This window comes from Halichoeres trimaculatus, unplaced genomic scaffold (assembly GCF_033239565.1).
Source record: "Halichoeres trimaculatus isolate MK-OKI-2021-1 unplaced genomic scaffold, fHalTri1.1 fHalTri1_scaffold_13, whole genome shotgun sequence".
Classification (NCBI taxonomy): Eukaryota; Metazoa; Chordata; class Actinopteri; order Labriformes; family Labridae; genus Halichoeres; species Halichoeres trimaculatus.
In genome coordinates, this window is record NW_027437191.1 from 19,227,456 (window position 1) to 19,239,986 (window position 12,531).

Sequence of the window (12,531 nt, forward strand, 5' to 3'; positions counted from 1 at the left end):
CCACTGCATGTTGGTTTGTATTGATAAGAGATTCAAAGTAGAGTGAGGTCACTGTTTCCCCCTTTATCGTCAAAGCCATTTAAAGGGACGGTGTGGCTTCACGTTTTGAAACATGGGCTTTCTCATGAAGGTAAGACTCGTGTTGGAATTTTTATAAGGCCAAAGCTGCTGTCAAGCATGCATAATACCTTTGCATTTTGCTCTAAACTGTGATGTTGTTTCTGTTCTTACAAAAGTCATGAGGGGTTATTTGAGTAAGATAGCTCAAAAGGCTGAATGATTAGCTGGGGGAAATTCTTTTTCTGATGCTTATTCATTTAAAGAACAAAGGTAAGTTTTTTACATTTTAGAGTCTTGATCCCCCAAACCTTAAGCCTAGCTTTATGTTCAGATATGAGGTGTTCTTCTCAAGGTGTCATTTGATTTTCAGGTGCTATGATAGGCAATTTAATTGGTTCAAAAATAAGTTACAGTATTTTCATAGACTGAAATGAAAAATTAGAGTCCTATGCATGTGAGTATGAAACATGGTTTGATTGCTTGTAAATCTTTAATTTAGTCATATAGATTGTGTTTATGCTAATTTTCTGTCTCTCCTGAAATGTAAGTGCTGGAAGTGTTACAGTTAAATCCTTCCAGCTGATTTATGTCTTTCCAATCAGATTTTTTTTTAAAAAAACCTCTAACTTGTAATAAATAGTTTACATTTTTCTGTTGTCCAACGACAGGATATATGTGTATGTATGACTGGAGCCTTTTTTAGTAAGCCATTAGGCAGCGTCATCCCACATATTTATTCTAAACTGACTTTATTTTGAGCTGTGTATAGGAGCATGGTTAACACCATAAGTGTATGTTCAAACTGTCAGCCCTCTATAGAAGACAGCAGAAATAATACAGTTTTAAATAAGGTTTGGTGCTACACACAGGGCTTCTTACAGACACAGGACTCTGATTTGGTCATGCAGATTTATCTTGAAGTGTATAACGCTAGACCTGTGTCCTGAATCTTTTACCTTAAAATAGCCTTGTCTTAATCTGTCTGGTGTTAGGGTAATTACCAGACTCATTCATCAGAACTCAACCCAAACACAACCTGTGAAGTTCATTATCAGACCAATGTCTGTGGGAATGAGACACAAGAGGGAGAGGGACCGGGAGGGGGGTGAGAAAATAGAAAGAAAAAGAAAGATTTGTTTATGTGTCAAGGCCACTGGTCGCTGAGTTCACAAGTATATGGTTAATCTGTCTGCTCAGACAGCCACAGCCGTGTGAAGGCCGGCAGAGGAGGGAAGAAACCACGTAATCTGATGTCCCGCCTGCTGCTCCACCGAACCGGTTGTGGTCTGCAGTGGGGAGGGTGCTGCTCAGGATAGCTGTCCTAAAAGGATTACAGGGCTGCACATGTCAGTGAAAGGACACCTGGGTGCACACATGCTCATGAACGTATACACACACACTGTACGCAGGTGCAAAAGCAGAGAAGATTAGTCAGCGGTGAATTTTTTACCCCCTGCTGGGAGCTTAAACTTCTTATCAGCTGAGAGACACAACTAGTGTAGTGAGTTCTGCACTTTCCTCAGCGTTTGCTCTTGATATTCTACTTCTTTCTCAGCCACATTTAACAAACATTGGCTGCCAGCTAAATGATTCCCCTGTCTTCCAGCTGTCTGTTTTGCTGAAGTCTGACTTGAGATCAGGTGCCTGAGAGCGGCCAAAGAGCATCTAGGATGCAATCAGACTTTAAGGACAACCGGGATACTGAGGCACAGGTCCCAGACAATGACCAGGCCGCTGCTCTTGATGCATCCAGCTTTGAGGTGACAGCTGCCCGGCTCGAGCAGCTGATGAAGAGCATGGAGGTGCTGCTGTCAGACGTGGAGCAGCTGCGGAGCCACTGCAGCCACCAGGCCACGGAGCTAATGCGGGCGGCGGTGGACCTGAAGCAGCAACAAGAAGAGCTGAAGGAGAGCTACTCGGATCTGTACAGAGAAATGCAAGAGGTCATGGATTCAGTGGATGATCTGTTCAACACCAAGAGTGCCTTTGAAGCCAAAGAAAAGCAAGCACAAAAGCTGAACCGGCAGCTCTGAGGCAAGGACAGCGTCGGATAGACTCAGTTTCACATTTTGGAGAAAACAAAAACAGCAGGGGGTGTGGTTTTAGATTTGGATGTGTGAGGCAAAGTTTGGCGGCAATGAATGGGTTTAAAGGTGGAATGAGAGGCTGAGGTTTTGGTGACTTTGAAACAATGCTTTGATAAGACTCTTGAAGGGCATTTTAAGAACTCAACTCAAACTTTATTTATAGAGCGCATTCAAAACAACTGAAGCTTAGCAAAGTGCTGTACTGATTAAAAGCAGCACAAATAACAAGACACATTACTTAACACAAAATCAAACCAGAGCAAATATAAAGTGAATCAAAGCAAAATAAAATAAATTAGAATGTAGTTTAATTATGTCAGATGTCCATTCAGGCTTGATTAAAAGCCAGAGAAAGAGTGTATCTTCAGCAAAGGTTTAAAAATCTTAATTGATGAGCCGATGTGAAAACTCAGGTTGTTCACGCACATTCTCTTGTGTATTATATTGTGTCATTTATGTTACATATATCATCATACTTTCACAAGGAATTTTAGGAGTTTGATCTTTTTAATCAGTGCTTTTGCTTGAGTAAATAAAACAAAACACACAGCCTAAAAATAACCATCTACTTAACTCAGTGCTTCTTCATCACAGTCTGAGTAAAATGTAAACCTTTTCTAGCTCGGCGGGAGAACTTTTTCATTGCTCTGCTTTCATGCAAGGCTAAAAACTATCAATGTTGATTTTATCTTATTTTTATTTTTTTAGTAAAATAGACCATTTTGGGCCCTATAGAGGCACATTTTATTTACTCACTTGTATACTAGTCATTAGCTATATTCAAACAGCTGCAAATGTCTTAAACATTGTCCATCATTCATACACTACATGCAGACAGTAGCTAATGTTAGCATTTGTCCACCTCTTATTTTAGCCAGAGGAAGTGGAAAACAACTAAATATGTAATAGGTTTAAACATAAATGTACCATTATTGTCAGCATTTAACCACTTTCCAGCTTTTGGCAAAATGAACTGTGGCAAAGTGCTACACACTGTATGTTTTTATTATTATTAGTAGTAGGCTGTATATTTTTTAAACATAAGGCTAACATTAGCATTTAAGCCCTTCCAGCTTCTGGTTAAATTTATTGATGCTGCGTGCTAAATATTTGACAGTTTTACACATATGAACAGCAATGTTAGCATTGCACACTTTACAAGCTTCTGGATAGAGGAATTGTGACTCAGTGCCTAATATTGGCCTGTTTTATTTTTCACATATGTACAGCTAGTGTAAGCATTTGACCACCTCCTTACTTCTGCCATCCCAGCATATATTTTTGTCCAGGAAATGGCTGAATGTTAAAAATGGCCTATGTGTACTACCTAAGAGGGGTTCTTAATGCTTGATATATTTAAGATGTAGTTTATGACTAACAGTCTGTGTACAATATCACCTATCACCTCTAATACACAATAAAGTGATGTTTTGGCTCAAGCTAACATGATGATATATTAGCTACTTAACTACAGTTATATCGCTATTAACTTTTTAATGTAACAATAGCTTCAAGCATCTGCCTTGCTACTAATAAGAATAAGTGGTAATGCTATGATAGCAAATGTGCCTTCCATTATACCGACATATCCTTTATGTCTAAATTTGCAGAAAGTAAAAATGTCCTATCTATCAGTAGTTTTATCCATTACGTTCTAAATGCTAATATTAGCTGTTGTTTTGTGGTAGCCTAGCTAACGGTAGTTACCGGTGTTGGTTTACTGTGCATGTTGTGCAGGATTCTTTGCCATTATTCAGAGAAAAACTGAAGCATGATGATACACATGTATGATATTATGATGGCATGTTAGCTTCCAACCCCAAGAGTTAAGCCAGTAGACTTTACTTTCAGTAACAAGTGAACTTTATGAGCTAAACAGGTACAATTTGTTGTATTGCTTTAAGTGTTGTGTTTTTCTGTTTTAGCAAGAAGTGAAATTTATGAGTGTAACAGAGGTAAGATTTATTACACTTCTTTTGCAGTAGATTGCTATGTATAGCGTTATTTGTCAGATAACAGACCATAAAAATATCAAACCTTAGCTGCGTGTCAACAGATGATTTACTTTTACGTCTGCTGCTCTGATACTTTTTTTTCCAACCCACCCACTCAGAGGCCCCACACATCACAGCTATTATTTTCATCACTGAGCTGACAGTTTAAACTACAGTAGTTGTATCTTTTGTCAGTCTGAATGGCTCCTCCGTCTCTTCCTTTGCTTCACTTAATTTCTGTAACTACATCTTCCATATTCTGTTCCTGTCCAGGCCGCACTCCCATGTGGTTTCTCACTAAAATACATAAATAGAACCTAAAGCAATGTTTACCTCCTTTCGGCTCCTCGGCTGTGACTTATTGGTCTGTACTTAGTGGTTATGGGATGTGTGAAAAGGAACATTCAGTGGCCTGCAACGTGAATAAAAAAAAATCAATCAATGGGAGACTCCAAAGATCTTTTTTTACTGTCTGCTTCATTCCTCCAGCTAGCAGCTTAATTTTTGCCTATAATCATTAAATCATGTGTACCAAAACATTCTACTCCTTTTTGTCTTCTTTGAAATAATGATATCTATCTGTCACACAAAAGCCTAATTGTGGTGCTGATTAGTCTCCACTAGAACTCAAATGTTTAAAAATACATATGACACATATATTCATTCAACTAATTCTCACAGCCTGAAGGTCTTTGCTGCAGACGTCATTTTCCAAAAAGACACTTATAATTTGACAGGGAAAAAAGAAATGCATTGAGGGGAAAAAAAAATCTGTGTGGTTGAAACATGACACTTTCTGGGCTGTGGTTTCTGTGAGCCGAAAGGGTGAGTAGATAGAAAGCTGGGCGTGAGTGCCTACCTTCACTCCTGAGGTGTATATCCCTCCGGACTGCTGCTTTGCCAGCTGGGAACTTAACTTTGAAAAGGTAAGGAGAAATTATGTTCAAGGAAATTTCTTTCCAGCTATTTGATCTGTCTAGATAAAATACTGTGTGTTTAAAACATTAATGATAACAAAAGGAATAATTTAAGGGTAATAGTACACACATTACTCATTATAGATAGCAATAGTTGCTTTGTTTGATCTATGCATTCATTTTCATTAGCTTTGCAGTTACTTGGAGATCATGAACATCGTGCAAGCCCTGGGTCTCCTACAGCTCCTGGCTTTACCTGTTTTTACTGTGAGTCTTCCTTTAAACAGTAGTAACAGTATTTTACCATTTGATAAAATATCTGTGCCTTTAAGAAATACTTTTTCACTAGTTGTAAAGCACATAAAAGTGCATAATGTCCAAAATCTCAGCAGAAAAAAAAGCAAAGTGTTGGCTTTTTGACACGTGTGTATCTACATGTGATGTTGTTTGTGTCACAGACACAAGAACAGTTTGTGGCAAAATGTTCCATGCCTATTTCTGTGTCACTAGCATGCTCTTAGAGTGTTGTGGTGGTTAGCGGTAGGATATGATATAGCATGTGTGTGTGAGCACTGTTTGTTCCAGAAGCAGAGTGAGTAGGAGTTTTACATTCTTCTCGTGTGTGTGCGTGTGTGTGTGTTTGTATATTTTCAGCTGACACAGCCAAGCCATGACTACTGGGGAGAATTTGGGGCCTATGGGCCCTGCAGCCGCACCTGCGGCACAGGAGTGGCAATGCGATCCAGGAAATGTATCACTTCAAGGTAGGGACTTAAGACTTCTAGAGCTGGGGTGGGTAAACAAAAAATTCTGTAATAAGGGCCCCAAAGTTTTAATATGTTTTTTCTATTGTGCATCTACTTATACAAATGATTTTTTTTATGATTCTACTTCATCTTGCATCTTTGCTCTAATTTTGTCACAACACATATTTTATGTGTGTTATCATTGAAGCCCACTGCATTCAACAACAAAGAAATATAAGAAGAGATTGTTTCAATGAGAATTCTTTTCTCCCTCCTTCAGGACAGATGGAGGACATAACTGCATAGGATCCTCCAAAGCCTACCGAACTTGTAATCCACAGGTGATTAGTTTTAAACACTTTGTGCCATGTATCTTTATTTATCCTTTATCCCACAACCAATACAAAATGTATGCACTCATGTATTCCTTTTCTTTTTACATAACTGCAGGCATGTCCGGTTGGATCCAGAGACTTCAGGGAGGAGCAGTGCGCCCAGTTTGACAGGATGGACTTTCAGAGCAAACAGCACACATGGGTGCCTTATTTTGGAGGTACAAGACCTTTAATATAATCTGCAAGAACCTCGGTGCAAAAAAGACATTCTTTGTATGTCGAGTTCACCTCTTTGGGTGAGAAAAACATAAAATACTAATGAGATGTGTAGATTTTTTAGAAGTTGTCTTGATGAAAAAAGATTGCATCAGTTCCATTTAAATATCTACAGTAAGACTCTTTTTTTTTCTGTAGCATCGAATCCCTGTGAGCTCCGCTGCGTCCCAAGAGGAGCAAACTTTTTCTATCGGCACAGACCTGCAGTAGTGGATGGGACACCATGCTACGTGGGCCGCACAGACATCTGTGTGGACGGTGTCTGCAGGGTGGGAACGTCTCCTTTGCAATCACCTGCTGTTAAAGCCTTGTGCAACAATCTCCTTTCCATTTGATGTATTTCTAGATTTCAATGATTCAGAAAAATTAAGATCAGCAATCCCTTATTGAAAGTGCTCCCTTTCAACACATATTTTAGTTAAATTTCACTTATTTCACCCTTCTAGTTGCTGGTCAATGAAGAGTTTTTGGGCTTGGATGAAGATACTAATTCAGTACACTCTTCAGCTCCATCGGTTGTTACTCCTCACCCCAGGCAGCCTCAGGCACTCACGTACTTCTACAAAACTGGCGTGTATGGTGAGTGCTCTGTCGCCTGTGGTGGTGGCATGCAATATCGCAGCGTGGAATGTTTGGTTCAGGACCCATCAAACCCCCGTGTGGTGGAAGAGTCTCACTGCATTGCTCAGCGTCTGCAGAGGCCTCAGAGCCAGCAGGCTTGCAACATGCAGCCCTGTGCTGCTGAGTACAGTGTCTCCAGCTACAGTGCGGTAAGTACCTTTTAGAAAGAACTTTTATATGTTTAGACTCGTGTATATACAGCAACAGCTTTTTTTTTTTTTTTTAAGTAACAAAATTAGACTTACAGCAAAGTTAAACTTATGAAGTTCAAACATCCTGTTGTCCAGTGCTCTGTGACTTGTGGTGAAGGCCAGCAGACAAGAGAGGTTTTCTGTGTGGGGTCAAGAGGTGAACGCCTTCCTGAAAGTGCCTGTAGTGGCATAGCCAGACCTGCATCTGCCCAAACCTGCCGTCGACCTGCATGCAGCACGCACATCACCTGGCATGTGACTGACTTTGGACTGGTAGGTATAACAAAGCCAGAGAACTTCCACCTTGATATTATCTATCCTCATTTCTTCCTCTCCTACCTTTTCTCCGTAGTGCACTAGAAGTTGTGGTGGTGGTGTGAGGGAGAGGAGAGTGGGCTGTTTTGATACAGACTTGAATCCTTACCCAGAGGCCAGCTGTGGGACATCAAGCAGACCTGTCTCTGTGGAGTCATGCAATTCACAGGCCTGCCCTGGTGCACAGAGTGAGACATTTTCAAACACACAAACACACACACACACACACACACACACACACACACACACACACACACACACACACACACACACACACACACACACACACACACACACACACACACACACACACACACACACACACAAACACACACTCTATTGGGTCAATAGTTTGAGCTGCTATTAAATTTTACTTTTCTTCTTTCTATTTAGTGGTCCCAAGTGTGCAGGACCCAAGAACTCAAGAAAACACTATAAGAGGTTTTGTGCCCCATGTTCCTGGAGAACCTTTTGGTAAGTGGAACATGTTGGGTATTTCTTCTCATTCTCATTCCATCTCATTCTTTGCATGCTTTAACATGCAAATACTTTACATGTAAGTATGAGCATCGAGAGCAGGAGTAAAGATGATGAACTGCATCATTTTAAAACAATAAGCAACCATTTGTTTCAACTCTGGTATTACTTCAAATATTTAGGGTTGATGCATCCTCAGGCAGAGCAGAAGCTGCGCACTAATGTTGTAATTACTGCTGTCTAGACCATGATTGCACAGCAATCGAAGTGTTTCTTTTAATACCTATAAGTGAGAGCTGTGTTTGTGTTCTACAGAAAAAAATATCCAAGCAAATTCAACTACTTCCAAATTTAATCTCAAGTATTCAAAAAAGAATAAACACATATTTTCACAGGCTGGTATAGTCGCAGTATGCTTGTTTGACCATGTCTGTGTCTGTGTTTGCTTGCTTTAGCTTCCAGGCCAAATACAAACATTGCCTTTGAGCCTCAGCCTGCAGTGATTACTCCAAACTGTAGGCAGTCATTCTATGGCTGCTGTCCTGATGGACAAACCTCTGCCAGGGGGCCCCATGGCGAGGGCTGCTCTCAAGGCGACTGTATTCATAGCAGGTAACACAGCTCTTTAAGCCCCCATTTCTTGTTACCAATAGCCTTCATAAAAAATAGTTTTATGGTGCTAACAGCTGAATGAAAGTTTTCCTGTAACCCTGATTGTTTGCTTTTTCTTAGATATGGCTGTTGTTTGGATCATGTGACTCCTGCTCAAGGGTTTGGAAGAGCTGGATGTCCTGAGTACCAGCCACCTGTGGTAGGATTCACACTCTGGAATCTGACTGATTAATACTTTCATCAAGCAGGAACGGTTGAATAATAATAATAAACATTTTACATTATTTTTATGATGCTATGTTCAAGGTAGGAACTCAAATATGTTAAAATAGCATACTACTGACATACTAAAATATTGACAAAAATCTGGTCATATTTAAGCTTAAACCAGATGTTTCACAACCCATTAGCTATCAACATTAGCATTGTTATAGTGATACAATATGACCATGTAAATAGATATTTAGGGTGCATATTCCCAGCAAGGTCATCCTCTGATGTTAAAAGAGAAAAGGTGGAAGTGCTGAACATTGCAGTTTCTCGAGTGTCCCTAGAGACTGCCAAGCAATCCCCATTATAAACATGTGTACAGCTGGGTTTCAACAACAATTTGGGGCTTGGGCTAATTATTGATAGTAGCTGTTAGCCAGTTGGAAAGACACTCATCTCAAGTGCACTCCTTTACCTCTTGCTAGGTCAATGAAAAGCTCTGTTTAGTTATAATTTTCACTTGTGAGACTCTCAAAGGCAGCTTACCCCATAGTGAATATATGCTGAATTGCTTTAAAGTTATATTTGCAACCCATGTCTTTGTATCTCTCTCCCTCAGCAGCACACACCTCCTCCCATCCCTCCATCCACTGGTAATGTTTGCCTCCTTCCTCGTGATGAAGGCCCCTGTGACACATGGAAAGTCCGTTACTACTATGACTCTACAATGGGCAAATGCACTGAGTTCTGGTTTGGAAGCTGCCACGGCAATGGCAACAACTTTATGACCCTGGATGCATGCCAAAGAGAGTGTGGGAGCATGGTGAGGGAGCCCCCACCTCCACCTCGCAGAGGGACCCCCAGGAGAGGGCCACCCAGGGAAGCCCTGAGGGCAAGAGCATAACCATGTCGTGCCTTATAGCCTACAAATCATAAAAATAACAGAGTATCATCTCTGTGAAGTTAGACTTTTGTACACACATAATATTTTCAAAGATGAAGACATGCTCTTATGTGTAATGGAAAACTTTTCACATACCTTTTCATTAAAACAAAGGAATTTGGAACAGAAAGGATAAAGACCACCTCACATTTAACCTGAGACAACCTGTAGTCTTTGATCGTAGTTTAAGTAGCTTTGTGATCTCTTTTGTGTTTTATTTGTGATTTTCTTTTGGTGTATTCTTCTATTTTAAGCCTGATTAATCTGTGACATGTTGAAAATTATTGCCATTTGAAGCAAAGTCATTCACCTTATCAATAAAATTTAAAGACTCTGGGTATCCCTCCCCCCAAAATTGTGTCGTTTTTCAAGGTGTCTCCATCTGTTTTTGCAATTATGGTATACCTAACAAAACTTAGATTTTTCAGAAAAAAATATGTATATTTATTTAATTATTTATTTTTTTATAATGACATTCCAAAATTTATCTTTGAGTACTTTTTTTCCCACTTTATAGCTATTTTGATGCATTTCTTGCTTAATATTCCTGTCCATTCGGGGGCGGTAGCGCGCATTTAAGATGGTTTTCGCACCACCGCTGAACAGCAACGAGAAAGGAGATAAATAGTTTTTTTTTTCCTCTTTTCACAGTTCACCCAAATCGTCCTGACCTGTTAGCGCTCAGAATCAACTTTATTTATTCTTACCCAATTTAAGGGGGAGATCTGTGGTCAACTTTGACATGGTAAGAGGGTTTTGATAAATTCTTTAAAGGTGAGAAAGTATAATGATTGGTCACAACGATGCATGTTAGCTGAACTAGCGAGCTACGTCGCTAACAGTCACCAACGTTCATCAACGTGACGCTTTCAAACATGCATTTCTTCTGTCTTGATCAATACCTTGGTTGACTTTACTGTATTTGCAGGCCAATGCTGCTTGTAAACACAGAAACGAGTTGGCAATAATCTCAAGATCTGGTTTAAACGTGCACTACCTGTGAGGTTAGCGTCATTATCTGTGATCCATTACTACAAACCATCGTTTGGCCCTTTTTGAAAAATCCTCAGAGAGGGCTTTCGTCACACGTTTATTGTGCTTAACGAAGTAAAACCCAGATCAGTGAAGGTGTTGAGACTTTTTTATTTGTGTTATTTTGTGTATTTAACATTTCGATCGTTTTTACAGTCGCACACAATTTTACTTGTCCAACCAACCAAGAGACCTGAGGGCCGCACATATGCTGACTACGAGTCAGTGAATGAATGTATGGAAGGTGAGTCATCAATTGTTAAATACTTATCAATACTGTTCTGTTTGCAGTACTATGAACCAAGATGCTGTATAGTTGTTGCGAAATTATGTCGTATTTCGATGTTTTTTCTGTCACTGCAGGCAACATTATATTTTTTAATTTATCTTCATTATATCCTCTTTCCTCTCCTTGTCCACTCTCTTCTACTGTCTTCTCCTTGTTCACTTGTGAACCAAAAAACTTTGTTTAGGGTTCATACTTATTTAATATCTTCGAAGAGACATTGTGCACAATGAAACTATGATACACATCAATTACTAGTCTGTTACATGATTATGACCAACAGCTGCCACTCAATTACATCATTCCCCAGTGAGTACAGGCAGCCTATCTCTAAGGAGACGTGATATTTTTGTGATGTTAACACATGAGTCTTAAAAATGTCTTGAATTCAGGAAAAAAAAACACAATTTTCTTGTATCTAGTGTTGTATTTTGATGTATGCTGGTATGGTCTTGTTTCCATTTAACATATCCTGCTCATTTAACACCTCTCTTTCCAGGTGTTTGCAAAATGTATGAGGAGCACCTTAAGAGGATGAACCCAAACAGTCCATCCATCACGTATGACATAAGCCAGTTATTTGACTTTATTGATGACTTGGCAGACCTAAGCTGTCTTGTGTAAGTATGCCTTTGCTGGTAAGGATTTATAATTTTGAATTAAACCAAATAATATGTCAATCAATCTCTAAGTGTATATAATTTCAATTTTCATACAGATACAGAGCTGACACACAAACATATCAACCATATAACAAAGACTGGATCAAAGAGAAGATCTATGTCCTACTGCGGCGTCAGGCTCAGCAGGCATCAAAGTAAAGGCATCATTGAGGAGTTGTCCTGCCATACACTTCGAAAGGAATACGACGCCCATAATATTTCTACAGCATCCTGAAGATCTGTGCATGAGTATATCATGTTAATTTGACAAAGGAAGGGTTTATATTCACTGTACTTTGGGAGAGGAAAGGGTTTAGAATTGTGAAAATCAAGACGTTTCCACCTTCATTAAAGTGTTGCTTGACAGCATATATTTGTTTGGAAGTTGATACTCTGACTTGGATAGGGCTAGGAGTAACTTATTGAGTTAGAAAGTTCCCTGATTCAAGGAGTGTTCATGAGTCTTGAAAGATATAAAGATTTTTGTTTTGTTTTTTAATTTTTCTATACTATTTTGTTTTTCCTATGTGACTTGTAACATGTTGTGGATTTTGGATGCAGATTTATTTTTGATTAAGACAAGTGTGCAGACTAGCTCATTAATGCAATTTAAAACAATACTTATATGTATCTTTAATGTGACATCCTGTTACTGGAGCATACAGTTATAATGTAAGTTGCTTTCTATAAACAGTTCTTTTGAGTAGCATTTGAATTATCCAGTACTTTTTTGCATACCAAAATAAACTGTTGTTTTATGAAGTGTT

The 12,531-nt window shown here is 39.3% G+C and overlaps 2 protein-coding genes and 1 long non-coding RNA gene across 3 annotated transcripts; all 3 read left to right on the forward strand.

The window, feature by feature from the left end:
- Positions 1–3,456: 3,456 nt before the first annotated feature.
- On the forward strand, positions 3,457–8,263 carry paplnb (papilin b, proteoglycan-like sulfated glycoprotein). The gene is given in 11 exon segments (XM_074685865.1): positions 3,457–3,467; positions 4,465–4,519; positions 5,722–5,822; positions 6,085–6,145; positions 6,255–6,357; positions 6,554–6,725; positions 6,951–7,185; positions 7,324–7,500; positions 7,580–7,730; positions 7,936–8,016; positions 8,202–8,263. Coding segments are annotated over 11 exon segments (1,209 nt in total).
- Positions 8,264–8,495: 232 nt separating this feature from the next.
- LOC141801984 (uncharacterized) lies at positions 8,496–9,635 on the forward strand. Its single transcript, XR_012599446.1, has 3 exons — positions 8,496–8,631; positions 8,752–8,830; positions 9,461–9,635. It is a non-coding gene; the product is annotated as an uncharacterized LOC141801984 (long non-coding RNA).
- Positions 9,636–10,367: 732 nt separating this feature from the next.
- Positions 10,368–12,508, forward strand: erh (ERH mRNA splicing and mitosis factor). The gene is made up of 4 exons (XM_074684785.1): positions 10,368–10,529; positions 10,973–11,060; positions 11,602–11,722; positions 11,821–12,508. The coding sequence occupies exons 1-4, from the start codon at positions 10,527–10,529 to the stop codon at positions 11,921–11,923; spliced, it is 315 nt and encodes a 104-aa protein (XP_074540886.1). The 5' UTR covers positions 10,368–10,526; the 3' UTR covers positions 11,924–12,508.
- The last annotated feature ends 23 nt before the right edge of the window (positions 12,509–12,531 follow it).

Excerpts from the sequence above, each read along its gene's own strand:
- erh (XM_074684785.1), top strand. Across the intron at positions 11,061-11,601 it reads AGTGAATGAATGTATGGAAG|GTGTTTGCAAAATGTATGAG; the intron begins GTGAGTCATCAA and ends CTCTCTTTCCAG. Across the intron at positions 11,723-11,820 it reads GCAGACCTAAGCTGTCTTGT|ATACAGAGCTGACACACAAA; the intron begins GTAAGTATGCCT and ends ATTTTCATACAG.